General features: G+C 35.2%; 1 protein-coding gene across 1 annotated transcript; it reads left to right on the top strand.

Annotated features, from left to right (window-relative positions):
* The first annotated feature begins 734 nt into the window (after positions 1-734).
* On the top strand, positions 735-5,059 carry LOC128237981 (uncharacterized). Its single transcript, XM_052953557.1, has 2 exons — positions 735-794; positions 4,669-5,059. Exons 1-2 carry the CDS (start codon positions 745-747, stop codon positions 5,057-5,059), a joined length of 441 nt encoding a protein of 146 aa, XP_052809517.1. The 5' UTR covers positions 735-744.
* The last annotated feature ends 10,925 nt before the right edge of the window (positions 5,060-15,984 follow it).

The raw sequence follows: 15,984 nt of genomic DNA, 5'->3' as shown, positions 1-15,984 counted from the left end.
AGATAAATATGATTGAAACCACTCAATTGAATCCACACCAATTTCTTTTAACTTCTGACATAGAATTTTGTGATCTACGGTATCGAACGCCTTTTGAAGATCCAGCATAATCATTCCTGTATATAGACCTTTGGAATTTTGTTCTTTTATATGGTCGGTCAAATGAATTAGGCAGGAGTCAGTTGAATGGCTGCAAATCTATATTTTTACATTAAATGTCTCACTTCGGGCAACTTTGGTAATAGAGATCGTATGTTGAAATGAATAAAATGAAGTCCTTTAAGTTCAAAGCAGTTAAAATTACTACAAGATTCAGCAAAACTATTGTCATGTAAATCTGGCAGAATTCTATCATGAATATCGTTTAAATCATCACAAAGATAAAAAGGTAATAATTTAAAAGTACATATCCGACAAGTGAAATAGAAAGATCCATTAGATTTGCATACGTTTGAGTAAAAAGAATCACTTATATAACCTGAGCATCTTATATGTGTCCGGATTTCACAAAAATCACAGTTGACAGCTTTACTACGGGCAGTTACACCTTTTCCACAAACCGAACAAGGAAATTTAGGTTGTCTCCCTTTTTTCATATTTGAAAATCCCGAATTATCAGCATACTTGTCCTGTTCAATAGGTCCAGGGTGAGGGTGCACGTCACCACTTAGTAGAAGGAACACGAAAAATATATATCTTGGATTAACCTTGGCATAATACTTCTGAAGGTTTTTAATAGTTCTCATGGAGGATACAAAATGGCTGGGTGCCACTTCAACCACTGGGGGCGAAAGGTACGAAAGAATTTCAAACGTGAAAATACTTTTTTTTGTAGAGTCGAAACAGTTGACAAGTGTTTTTTCGCCTGGAGAATATTTATGTTTTGTTTTAGGCTGGTTGGTATCGTTGTATTCCACTGCCTTTAAATATATTTGAAGAAGTATACAGGCGACTAATATTCCACGAAAAGCCACCATCTTGAACGACTAGACTGTTAGCTCCTGTATACTGTTTACTGTTCATTAATTGATCTAACTTAATACAATTAGAGTTACGACAAAAGTACAATTTAATATTTTTCTTTCTATCGTCTGAAAAATGTTGACATTCAAACAAGTAATGAAATTCATCACCTAAACTATTACTACTACTTTCATTCATAAAATAAGTTCTTTGCCGGTGTAGCGTGAGAATTATCAGACACCTGTAGCGTGAGAATTATCAGACCGTGAGATTTGCAAGACACTACGGTGTGAGAAATGTAAGTCGTGAGAAATGTAAGACCGCTGCATCCAATGCACTTATAGGATGGTAAATTATTATTGAAGATGTATATATTGTATGATGTCCGCGTTTGTCCGTTTTGTATAAAAAAGGGATACAAATAATTAATATGAAAGACAGTGTTTTTGATATGTTCCAATTAATCGCCATTTAATGTCATTTTATATGAACAAATCTAATAAAACTTGACTTAATTAACAGAATATAGAACGGAAACTGGTGGTGTTTGATTGACAATTGTAAGACATTATTTCCGTAATGTTTTATTGGCCCTGAAAAGGGCCGTTTCGTTATATTCCTTAACTACCGGTACTGCATGATACAGACACCTGAGCAGAACGCGATTACCCTCGTGCGTGAGGTGTACACCGTCGCTTGAAATGTGACTGGTTGGCACAACTGCCGCCGTCTTGATCCGCTGGGAATTGACGACCAGGAAGACATGCCGCCGCTCTTCAGCTGACGCGTGACGTCTCGGCAGGAGTTCGACGACACTACTAAGCGCCGCCTTCCCGACGAGACGGCGGATCTGCACACATATCTCAAGTAGATCCTCAACGATCTCGTCCGGCACTCTTTTTCACATATATCAGTACGCCTGCAACTGATTCAAATATTTACAACCGTCGTGCCACATGATTTTGAAATAAGAAGTATATATTTATAAATCTATATAAATTCATCTATATATACCTTTTTTCCTCTGTAAAGCTATGGGGAGCAAAACTATAAGTTCATAAACATACACTGCACAATAATTTTTCGTACAGCTATTCTCACTGACCTGTCATAGATATTTTTAAAATAGACGGATTTGGCTCGTATACCTCAGCGGATATCAAGGTTGTTAGCTTCAATGTGAGCCCGGCCGTAACAAGTCACAGGCTTAACAGACATGTAGTGGCCTTATGAATGCCAATATATATTGGGTCAAAATGCCTCCACAATAAACTCGATTTCCATTGACCACAAATAACTTGACACATCAATAGCTGACTTGCCAGACGATTCCTCAACAGTATCATTTAGTGCGTCGTACATATGCTCATAATGAACCAACAGGGTACTAATGAAACACTCAAGTGTTGGGAGAGTCTGTCGTTTCGAGGCACATTGAAATATGACAGCCCCGTTTTCCTCCTCACACTCTGATGCATCGGCTAAAAAGGTCGACACTGCGCTTTTACCCGACATGTGTCTGCTAAGATTGTTTTCCTTTTTGAAGATTAGTGAGTAAATTGGTGGAACCTGAGTGCATAATTAGAATTGCCTCTCCTTGTCTATGCAACATCAATCCCTTTCCCTCGCCACTTCGTTAGATCTATGTCCAGTTGTGTAGGTTTTCAATAAGGTTGTTTGAAATGGTCCTTGCATCACTTCGTGGCAGTTCTAAAAAAACACATTTATTTCCTTACCAACAATATACCGCACACAAATACTCATCTGTTCTGTTACACTAATATCAGTCATTTCATCAACTATGATGCCAAAAAAATGGCATTTTGAAACATCACATACAATCTTTTCACGTATATAGTCAACCATACATGTAATGTTTCCATTTGGAATTGCGATGTGTACTTCGCATTCTTTAGACTACTTTTCAGATGGTTGGAAAGTTGTTCATGTCTGCTTATCCAGTTAATAAAGAAGTTAAAATTGCTACCCTCGCGGTTTTGATCTTTTAACCACCTCCCTCTTAGAGGAATTTCTCGTGATGAAAGTGTTATAATAACTGGGTGAACTATGGCAATAAAAACATGTCTGTTTTCGAATAATTTATCGGAATAAGCTGTGCTCAACAACGCATTTATCGATTCTGTTTTTCCTGTACAAACTTTTTATAAATATCACACTAGCGGTTACCTCTTTAATACACATGTGTTTTAGAACTGTTGTGACTTGGTAAGATACCTATTTTAACCCTTAACAGCATTTTCCAATCTTTAAATGGTGAACAATTAAATTCTATGTGCCTAACATCTGCATGTGCAAACACCAATTCACTATCGGCATACCGTAGCCAGTTACAGTGCGTCTCCCTAGAAATGTTGAACTTTCTCTGTTTAATTGCAGGTTACTTGGAACAGTTTAACAGTTGAAGTTAAGAATGTTAAATATCTCTTCATACGAAAACTGTCTATGACCAAAACTGCTAAATCCGGACAAACTGTAAAGAGTGTGGAATAAAACATTGGAGCAGGCAAAGTAGTTACGACATGAAGTGATAAATACCGGTGCTGCTTGCTTTCGGCCTTTTTGCATCACACAGGTGTTTTATTTATAGGTCATACTAGTTAAATGCATTTCTTCTCAATGAATCATTGTCGGACCTGGACCTTAGTATCACTTTGTGCAAGTCGTAATGATTTTGTAACCCTTACATTCATGACCGTAAATCTTGACAATGCAGAGGATCATATCAATAAAACCGTCTGCGCCAACAACTCAAAATGTGTCCAGGTCCATCACAAACCCCGATTCTTGACCTGTATGAAGCGATGTCTACTAATGTAGGGTAAAATTCATGCGGAATCTTTTGAAAAATAGCTCGCAAAATTTGCTGTCGAATGGAGTCGGACAAGGCTCAATAACAGCGAGGATCGTGCCTGAACTTGCCTTAGCATCTATAGCTGTTACTACGACATTATGCATAATTGTTCTTAGTTCTGTTATATTGTGGTGGTGTCTCGAATTCAGATGCAAATTTATTACTTTTCATTACCTTTTTTTTATTTTTGCATTGCAAATTTTAACCGATGCTGCTGCCTCGGTGTGCCTCAGTGTGGCTACGGCGCTGTACAGTAGCAGTTGTAATACCGATGTTTGTAATGCTACTCGCAGTTTTACGAAATGTTTACGATTACCCTTTAAGTTATTTTCATGAAAGAACACAGCACTTTACAGAATGGGTAGTTGTTTCGTCAACATATCAAGTTTACAGTTCGTCAACCTTATTATAATTAGCAATTAATGTTATCACTGTGTTCACTGTTAAGTGCTCAAATTCATCTTACTTTTTGTAAATGTATAAATGGATATAATAAGGACTAACTTCTTTGAATTATCTTGCTTTCTTATGATTGAGGAATTTGTTATTTATTGACCACCATTTCTAGACAGCATCTGTTTTGAAGTTCAATGCTTCGTGACTCTATCTTGGTGGTCGCCTGATATTCCCGCAGGTATGTATTGGCTATTTCGTCCTGTTGGTGTGTTTCAAAATCAGAATGAAGTCTTGTTTGAATAGGTATGTCTTTGACAAACAGTTTTTCCTTTTTACTCCATTTACTAAACTCTCAACTCCTATATCTGAATCACGCCTAAGTATGCACTGGTTTTCGTTATATTATAGAGGTAATATTATTTATTTTATTATTCCAGATATGTCTTCATGAACGCCGGAGGAAATGACATCGATGGGCAGTGTCGACCCGAAGAGATCGCTACCAATATAATGAGGCTAGTGTCTGAATTGAAGCAGCGTGGAACAGAGCGTGTGTGGGTGTCTGCCATCGTCCACAGAGGAAGATTTCCGGCACATACGAACATGACACCAACAAAAATCAGAAAATCAGTAAATGAAAGACTTAAAAAGGCTCTTGTGGATGATTATGTCGACATGGGGAAGCGTCTGACATACACCAGACATTATGATAGAGACTTAATTGGTTCACCCGGGCAGGGAAGGTGGCATGGACGTGTTTCTTGGAACAGTCCTAAGGTCATTCGCAAAAACGCTAAGGGCAGACAAGCGATAAGTCCTCATGAATGAGGATAATAGACTTGTAGTGAGTTTAAACTGATGTTAAGTTTTATATAAATGTTTTTCTTTGTACTCCATGATATGTTTCATTGTGATGTACGTGCTTTAAATTGAATGAATAAATAATGAAAATAATCTTTGATTCCTTGTCTACTTATTGTTTAAGTAAATCATTGCCATAACTCAACTCAAATATAACACATATATACTAATTCACTGTTTTCGTATTTTAGTCATACCGGGTATGACTAAAATACGAAATAGTCTATTTTCGCGAAAATAGCTTTGTTGACTAAAATACGAAAATAAGATTAGAAATGTTTGTCATTAGGTAGATTTTTTTAGATAAAAACTTGGTTTATATCATTCTTATATTCAGGTGACGGTTATTTAGCATTAATTAATGATTTTATCGAAAATAAGGCTATTTTGGGCGAAAATATTATTATTTTTTGGTGAAAATAGAATTATTATTTGGTACGAAATCATTAAGATATACTAAGATATATGTATTATATTCAAGGGGGAGGACGTAATTTGATTTCTGGCAAACATTAAGTGAGAAAATTTTCATGGCAAACAAAATGGCGTATTTTTATTGACAATTGCCGATTCTGGGACCATTTTTGCCTGGTAAGTTGATCATTTACCAGGAGCGTCACCTCGGATGTATATGGACGGTTTACATACTTAAAAAGTCGATCGTAATTATGTTTGCAATAATACACTTCACTGGCAATCAATTTAAACTGAGAGCAATGAATACAACTCTTAAACACTACATTTAATTAATGCTTTTATTCAAAAAAATACGGACTACTTCAACAGATGTACCGGCATACATCCGAGGTTGTTTTTGAAAAAATGGCCGAGGAGTTCCGAATGACTGACTTCATGACGCGCAGTAATTTGTATTCACTGCATACGTCAAGAAGTTCCTACAGTATCACGTCTTTTAAGGGTTATTATGTTTTTTTGTTTTTTTTTAAAGTATATTTTTGTAAAGTTAATGTTAATGGAACTTATCTATTTAAATCTCATAATTATGATTACATAAAGTGTATTATAAAAGAAATTGAAATTATTACGTCACAGCGCGTGACTCATCTGGCAAGGGGGGATGCCAGATGAAGTTTTCCAGCACGGCTGAATTCACCGGAAATGCCAATGCGGTGTGCTAGAAACACACGTCCGGTATGCAAGAAAACCTAAGAGCGTTTAGTTGTAGATGGATTAATTTTCTTAGCATAAGTAGTAGAACATAATCCATCTACATCCAGGCTACACCACGTGGAGGCGCTCTTGCCATGGCCCGTGTGATGAATGAATGAATGAATGAATGACCTATCGAATAAATGTGAAGTTTAGTCGGTGTGTAAGACACCCGGTGAAGCCGAAGCCCCCTTCCCGACTAATGATCGAATGAATGAATATGTGAAGTTTAGTCGGTGTGTAAGACACCCGGTGAAGCCGAAGCCCCCCTTCCCGACTAATACTAATGAATGAACGAATAATTGAATGAATGAATGAAAGGATGAATGAATGAATGAATGAATGAATGAATGAATGAAATGAATGAAATGAATGAAATGAATGAAATGAATAAATGAATGAATGAATGAATGAATGAATGAATAAATAAATAAATAAATAAATAAATAAATAAATAAATAAATAAATAAATAAATAAATAAATAAATAAACAAACAAACAAACAAACAAATAAATAAATAAATAAATAAATAAATAAATAAATAAATAAATAAATAAATAGTTGTATAAATAAGTTGATAAATAAATAATTATATAAATAAATAGATAAATAAATAAATAATTATATCAATAAATATATAAATGAATAAATGAGTAAATAAATAAATAAATAAATACCAAGACTAACTGAATGACTGACTAACTTAACTGTACTGTAAGAATGATATAATATGTAGCATAATGGCTACACATGTTAGCACACTATACCCCCATAAGAGTCACTGTCACATAATTCCTACACATGTTGGCACTCTACAACCCACCCCCCAATAAGTGTCACTGGCACATAATTCCTACACATTTAGCACACTACACCCCCACAAGAGTCACTGGCACACCTTTCCTACACATTTTAGCACTCTATACCCCCAATAAGAGTCACTGTCACATAATTCCTACACATGTTAGCACTCTATACCCCCCTAGGTGTCACTGTCACACAATTCCTACACATGTTTGCCGGGTCAGTCTTGAATGCCGGGATATGTGTGACGTCACACGGAATGCAAACATGTGGTGTAGCTTACTAATGGTTGTAGGGTAAAATGACTTCGTATGTAAATGCTATACTTTCATTATTTTTCATTATTTTGTTAATAAAACTCACCAAATTGCAACGGTACAACTATACTAAGAGTAACACGCAATGTTTGTCATAAAAGGCAATAACGCGTTAAATACACATTAGCAGGTACTTGACGCCCCACATTCACGTAAGTAGTTCTGTTGCTACGCAGGTGGTGTGTATTAATATATTCATGTTCAATATGTCGTGTCAGGCGACTAGTCGCGTTTCTGAAATACCGCTCTCTAAAGACTGTCGGCTTGCAGCCGACAGTCTTAAAACGATATCTGATTGGATGCGCGTTTATTTTGATTAGTAGGTGACGACTGTTTTCGTATAACGCGGATAAATACAGAAAAATCTGAGTTGATAAATATTGTGTTTTAACTAGGCAAAAAAATAGTTTAAATGACGAAACCAAATTTGCTCCATACTCTATCGTTGAGTAATGAAATATATCCGATCAAATTTTGAACTCTTTACAGTCACAATGTTAAAATAAACATGTATCTAGGGTGTTTCCGTATCGATTTTTATTAGTCGACGGATGTTTAACCCGCCCAGATTTTGTGCCTTTGCTTACCGGCCTGCACGCGCCTTATATGAGCAATGAATGGCATGCTTTTCTTGTTCCCGTTTAAAAGTTCAGTTCTTCCCAAACAAAAGATACCTATCATTCCGGCAAAGAAAGGAAAAAATCCCTTGCACACATAAACCGTCCGAGAACATGTAGTCGAACGGTGCGCGTTCGACTTCAAGCCCGTAACCTAATTAACAATACTTTACATAATATACAGAGATTGAATAATCAATGAAACATGGCAAAATTAAAAACAGAGTTTAATGGGTTTACTCGACGGCTTTTTGCGCTGTTACGCAAAGTAAAGTAATAGATTGCTAATTATGTAACGAGGATACTTGAAACGTTATAGGCTTGTGTTATACTGCATATGTCTGAGACTTTATCTTATCTCCAAAACAAGATTGTACTAAATTTTCACGTATATATTTCTGAATGATCACCTAAATAAGACTGTGAACGAGGTAAATGGCATTGAACTTTTAAATGACAAAGTGACGTCCATTCTTCCTGACTTTCCTACGGCAATACGATATCGGGTGATCTAAATGCACGAATAGGATATCATGTTAGTTTATATTTGGTGAATACGCATTTTATTCCCAGAGTAAGCAGAGAAGGCAAGGCACCTTGAATAAATTTGGTGTGGCGCTAGCAGAGTTTTGTTGCACGCATGCCGTTTATGTTATGAATGGCCGGTGACATAGGGATGAAAATAGCGAGATAACATGTACATCTATTTACCGAAGTAGTGTTGTTGACTATATGTTAGTGTCAACCCCAATATTTGATTCTGTTTTGAGCTTCGAAATAGGTTTGCAAGACGTTTCGTTCGCTTTTCAGTATAATGCTGCATTAAATGTAAAACGAATAATGGAGTGCTTACACAAAACACTAAACAAATTCTCTCATAAATACGGATGAAACGAATCAATGAAATAAACACTTCTAACAAAAACATAGTGAATTAATGCAATTTGCGCACTCTGTAAATGCTAGCAATGTTTTTGAAAAACTATCAACTTTAATGGTTATGTACGAGTGGGATGGTGATTGCATGGTGAAAATCGCAATGGTAATTCGCTTATTCAATCTCCAAACCAGAGTGGTTGGATAACGAATGAATAGTGGTAAAGCGTAGTAAATATGAGACAATACAGATTAATTAACACGTTACATGACTTTACAATGTATAAACAAGCGAAACATATCTTTAAAAGTGCCTGCAGGTTAAAACAGTAGCTCTTGAAAACAAATGTCGGAACGAGTTAATTGAAAGTCGAACTAATCCTAAACTTTTCTTGAAATAGATGCTCAGGTTAAGCCAAAAGGTGACACTCATCTTATACAGGGCGATATTTGGTTTGACTATTTTAAAGATCACAGTGAAACAACGTGATAGTGTAAAGAGCCTTCGGAAAAATTGTGCCTCCGGATAAGACGGTATTAATTTGAACATGTACAAATATACAGTAGATATTGTTGAAGCTTAACTGTAAGATCTGTGCAACATAATGATTGACCGTGGAGTGTTTCCGCCTGAATGGAGAACACATATAGTTACTACGATACACAAGAAACGATAAAAAAAGGAGTTTAATATCTTTATAACGCTATAACAATATCAAAAAGCCTGAGTAAAAAAATCGTGACTATTCTGACAAAGAGACTGACACGCTGGTATAAGAGCAATGTCGTTATTGCTGATTCGCAACCAGGCCTTAGAAAAAAGTACTCTACTGTTAGTTTTATTTTACAAGCGGTGATACAAAATTATCCATCCAAAATTGGCTGTCGTTTTTATGTAATTAACGTCGATTTTCTGGAAGCATTTGATGGTTGCCTGTACGATACTTTATGACAGTTCGTAAACAGAGCAGGCATTGGTGGATTTTATAAACGTTATCAAGAAACACTCAGCAATTAGAACCTACGGAACAAAGAAGACGGGGGATTTGTGTTTGTGTTTGTCGATGATGTTGCTAGTTTTTTTCTGAAACATTCCAAAATATTCAAGCTCAAATACTCCTTACCGGCAGGTTTTGGGAAAGTACATTTATACGGACAAAAAAAATGTATTTCGAAAAAAGTGTCCGTTGCCTTATTATGGAAGTTGGTTCTACAGGGATGTTTTACGCATAAACTAAATTGACCAATGACAACATATTTTTTTTTTAATATAATGCAATGAAAGCATTTTTAGTTATATTCCGCTACTAAAAACTTTTTGGTCATTTTCATATCAAAGATGCATAATATTCAACTCTACAGTAACGCCAATTCTTAGTTGCTCGTCCGGAATTTGGGGATACAATTGCTGCAAAAACATAGAAAGAGTGAATTTCAACTTTTGTACCAAACTGTGTGGGCTAAATAGAATAGTGACAAAGTTCCTTTCACTTAGCGAGTGTGGTAGACTACCAATTCTGACCATTTATTTTCCCAAGTGTGTAATATATTGTATCAAAATTATACACATAAACAGAAATAGATTTCCTGGGCAGTGGTACATGCTTTTGAATAATGATACTGAGGTCGTATTAGTTGGGCAACACACCTTTAAAATATTCATATTTGAACATGACTTTGGATACGCATGGATTACAACTGTAAGATGTCGGCCAACCAAACATATTCATTAAAATATTCACAAACTGTTAGAACGATTGCTCCCTGCAAAAAGTGCATGCAGATATAGAGCCGACACAGAAAGTTGAACATTATGAACACTATAAAACTCTATCAACTAACGGTTGTCCGGTTAGCGCAGTGGTTAGCGCACTCGCTTCTCACCAAGGCGACCCGTGCTCGATTCCCGGCCTGGGCGCATGTCACAGAGTTTGGTAAGTGGTCACCAAGCTGGACAAGTGGGTTTTCTCCGGGTACTCCGGTTTCCCCCACAACACAAGACCACACTCTCGCGCAACATCGTGCCAACGAGAGTGACTTAGTTTAAGCTATCATAGCTTCCTTCACACTCGTTGTAAAATATATAATGTTTATATTAAGTATAAAATTCTTCTGGATTCAGAGCGTTTTTTGTCAATATTCTCGGAGGGGGTGTTTTGCAAGTTTAGATTCTCATGATATATGCTAGAAGACGGAAGGCACTCAGTTATGGCATGGGGACTTTGATTCTGTCTACTTTTCCACCAACACGAAATAATGCCATAAAAGACGAGTTCCACTTGCTACTTGCATGTCCTTCTTACGATGGTTTACGATATGAATTGTCCCGGACTACCTAGCTCACGCATTCTAGCTTTCAGTTGCTTAATGATATTATATGCACGGATGTTTCTAGCTATACATTCTCGTTAACAAAATTTGAATAAAAGGCATTCGATATGAGAAAAGCAACTGATCTAACACGAATACTATATGTATATTTGTGTGTATGTGTGTATATTAATATACCTACTTTACATGAAAGAGAACCTTATATATTATGGCTGCAACTTTGATATGTCTTATTGATGTAACAAATGGATACATGTTGAATAATACGGATGTTTCATCATGTACCTTACACTTGCCGTATGTGTTTAATCTTCAGACATGTTTCCGCCAAAACGTCAATTCATTTATGGGTTACCAATTTGCGCTACTATCTAAACAACGATACAAATATCTGGTAATTTTACAAACGAGCTTGCACATTAAATAAGGAAACATTTTGGCCAACCACACCTGCCATAACGAATGCTTGCAACACGCCTGCGAGCTGAAACTTAATTGAATCCATCGAGCTTAATAACCTTTCTATCAGGTATAATAAATGATAAAATATTTGTCTTATTGTCTTGCCTTTGACCTAACCAGTTACCAATGCAATTATGATACGAATTGCATTTGTCATCTGCCAATAAAACACAAATTCTCGAAATGATTGGCAAAAAGAATAAATTTACCAGCACTACTTTTGTAAGGTTAATGTGGCTGCCTATGAATTTGCCTGATCATTGATGTCAGAAACACATTTCATCCCCAAAAAGTATTCTGAATTAGCCGAACGCTTTCATAAAACGAAGGTGGGTGCAGTCTATTACATCCAAAACATATATATATTAGTATTTTACATAGTTAAGTGTGAACATATAAAGAATACTGATAATCTAATTTATATTACACACACATATATACACTTCACTTTAGTATATATATCTACTTAGGGCATTAAGGAGACCGTATATATTTTACGGCATTAAGGAGACAATTTGTATATTTTTTGTTTTATACCTTATTTTGCTTTTTTGTTGATAATTTAGTATTGAAATGATCATTTATTATGTGTACAAGATTTAGGCTTCTTAAATTAATTAACAAAAAATATACGTAATTTGCGGTCTCCTTAATAATTTGTAAGTATGTTGCAGGTTTTAAGGGGACAGGTATATATGTCGAAGGGTTTATGGAGACCAGTGTATATATTATATTATTTTTGAGGCATTAAGGGGACCATCCATATTTTATGGCATTATAAGGACAAATTATATATATCTTACTTTTGACAGTGAAGGCTCCCGTAACATTAAGAGACAACTTTATGATAGTATTTTTTTATAATTGTGTGTAATAAATCCATAAACAATGACCAGTCGAAACGGGAGGACTGCAAATTTCTTGGGATATTCATCGGAAATCTTTTACAGATCATCTTATTCATTAAATGAAATTCAGCTTCAGTCACTTGGTATGTGTACCGTTTGATAAACAAAATATATAATGGCCAAGGGCAGATCCAGGAATTGTCGTTAGAAGGGGGCGTTACTTAGGGGCATTTGCAGGAGGATTGAGGGTTACTCAATCAAGAAATTTTTAACAATTTGTAGTCGGAAATGATGCATTATGTGCGTATTTTATTATTTTCTTCTCATATATTGACACAAAAAGTAAACTTGGACGATTTTAAAGGGAGTGCGCACCGACTGCGCCCCCTTCTCAATCCGCTAGTGAATGATGACTTAATATTTGATATATTATGGTTAAATATAACTTTCAGTTATATTATATAGAAACTGTAAATGCTAAATACAAGTTCTGTGCTTGTAAAAACAATAAAAGTTTCGTCTGCACAGGAATGTGTCTGTTAACGCTTGAACAGTTAGCTCATGATTAAAGAACATTGTTCATTGGGTTCATTGTGACCCATGCGCGCGCGCCGTCCCCCACCCCTTTGAATTGTCCGTTTATAATACGTTCTCAGTCAATATCGGGAAAAAATACAATATTAAGATAAAAATGCACTATTTCTGTCTATAAAATAGGGGAGTCTAACCCCCACCCCGGTCCAACATTTTAAGCCATTCAATTTCTGTTCTGAGGGAGGGGCGGATGTGGAAAGATTAAGCCCATGAGTTTTACGTACCCCTTCTTAAGTCAATTCCTGGATCTGCCACTGATATCTGTAATCAGATTTGTTGTTTCATAATGTTATAGTTCCTTTAAACAGTTTAAACCTTTTATGGCATCGAAATAAACAGACGCGTGTTCAGTAAAAACATACTCTGTATATAACGTTCTCGTACTCCAGAGCGATGATTCTATGCATTATATTTATCATCATCTGACTGACTAAGTACTGCCATAACTTTTCCGTTTAAAGAGACTCTCTCATGTTTTGGCACCAAACATATTTTTTCTCGTAATGCATCTGAAAACACTTACATGTATATTTATTTTACTCCTTGGTACTGAAGTTGCAGAAATAGTAACCAGGTTGATTTTCTTTTATACTTAAATTGCATTTTTAAAAAATGATTAAAGTATTAAAAATTAATCTTGTGGGAGTTGGGATAATAAAGTTGGGAGCAAGCACATGGGGGTGCAGATAACACATAGAATAAAAAACGGGTCGCTTATCCACTCGCCCACAGGGACTCATACTAAGGTGTTGAATATTTTAACCTTAATGGAAGTTATTGGTTTATCACGTGATTATGTCAATCAACTGATTGTGCAACAGCCTTTTGTTGGGTCGGGTTTGTAACGCATTTCAAAATTTTGGACTTCAAAGACTATATTTTAGCACATGTCAACATTTATTGAAGGGTTTCAGCCATCAATAGCTTAGCTTTAACACTTCGTTTGATTCGCCATACTTTATTTCGTAATAACAATCTATAAAATCCAAGTAAAAGATGCATTTTCAAAACCCTTAACGCTTCGCTTATATTCATTCAAAAACTCATGTTCGAAAGATTAAAAAAAAGTATGTCATAATCATATCCTCTTTAGCGGCTGAGTTTCTTAATATATAAATCTCTTATAAATTTGCCAAATAAAATTCAACACGGGTTAACATTTATAACAAATAACGTATTTTATGTATTGCAACGTATTTATAAAAAGATAAAGTCAATTGAATCAACTCCAACAAGTGTGGGGTATGGTTGATTCTCTTCGTGACTGTAATCAACTTTTTTAAACACTTGGTGCATTTCAAATCTAGCCCCTTCAGATTCTTTGACGATTGCATTTCCATGGGAGATCACTGCAATGATAAACATACAAGTGTTGTTTAGCCACACTGTGGTTTCAATTATGTCAGGGGCGTAGCTACCCCTCTATTCATGTGGATTCATAAATGGGCTGGGGGTTCAGGGGCGTGCCCCCTCAGAAAATTTTGAAAAAAATATTTAGTACTGGAAAATAACCAGTTTTAGATTCATGTAGTCAAGTTCGCATACTGCAACTTTGGTTGATTTTTTTTGTCAGAATCATGTGGATTCAGCCGCGTATTCACGTATAGGCGGCTACACGCCTGTATGATGTGCATATGAATGTATAATTTGGTTTAAATGATGCATTCTTAATGTAACACCTCCTTGCTGCTTCACCAATAGAAACTTCATTTGATGTTAATAGTAAAAGAACTAGCACTGACGTTCCCATTTTTGTCTGGGTCATTTAAATAATAGAAAACAAATTACAAGATAAACAAATTTGTTTTGACTTCTTTATTGAACTATATAAAAACATTGTACAAAGATATCATGACAATTTTAAACAATATGGTTGTCAATTAAACAGTATGCTAGCTTTAAAGATTTAGGCAAACCATTGGAATTTTACAGCGGTCTTAAACTGTGTATTTAAAGCTGCAATCTCACCGATTGATCGTTTTGACTACCGGTACTCTGTTATTGTTTGTCTATAAATGGATTATTTTTTGCAGAAATGTCTAGACCCAATTTTAAGTGATATAAGACTGCTGAAAAAATATCTGATTGCAGTTTATCATATTTATGTTAAAAAAAATGATGTTTTATGGCTAAAAGCATTACGAACATTTTAATGTAAATGAACTTTTCGGCAGTTTTACCAAAACATTTTTGATTGGTTCTATTGTGAATTATCTAATATGACTGAATTAAAGGAATGATAACCAAATCAGCCAATTTTGAGACAATTTTGTGTCTAAGCTGACAATCTGTAAGAGTGCAGCTTTAAGTGCTGATCTAAAGCTTCATATACACATTGTTATATTGTCAATAACTGTTTAAAAGGTCTCATGTACTAAACAAGATAATAATTTTCATACAATATCTAAAATTGGTTAAAATAAATAAAATACTATTATATCTATTTCTTAATAGTGCCGTTTCTCATCTGACAATACCATTCAAAGCCATCATTTCAACAATGAATTTATTTTTAACTTTCAACTTTTCTATAGCATATGCAACAAAATTTACCAAAAATACAAGCCATGAATAATATGATTGTTCAACTTGCATTATCTTTGACCTTTTGATATGACCATTTTCCAGTTTTGTCTATTTGTAAGTTGTATCCTGAGGAATAAAGTATGACTGTATGAATCACAAAAAAGCAATAAAAACACTAAAAATATACCCCAACCCCTGTAATTTCTAATAAAGTAGTAAAATCAAGCAATTAAACATTTAGAGCTGCACTCCCACAGATATACCGTTTTCACAACTTTTTTTGTCTTGGAATGAGTTTTTGCGTAATTATCTTCAAACCAATGATAAAAGATTGTTGACAAAAGAT

This window comes from Mya arenaria, chromosome 6, assembly GCF_026914265.1.
Source record: "Mya arenaria isolate MELC-2E11 chromosome 6, ASM2691426v1".
NCBI lineage: Eukaryota > Metazoa > Mollusca > Bivalvia > Myida > Myidae > Mya > Mya arenaria.
This window is presented reverse-complemented; position numbering and strand designations above follow the sequence as displayed.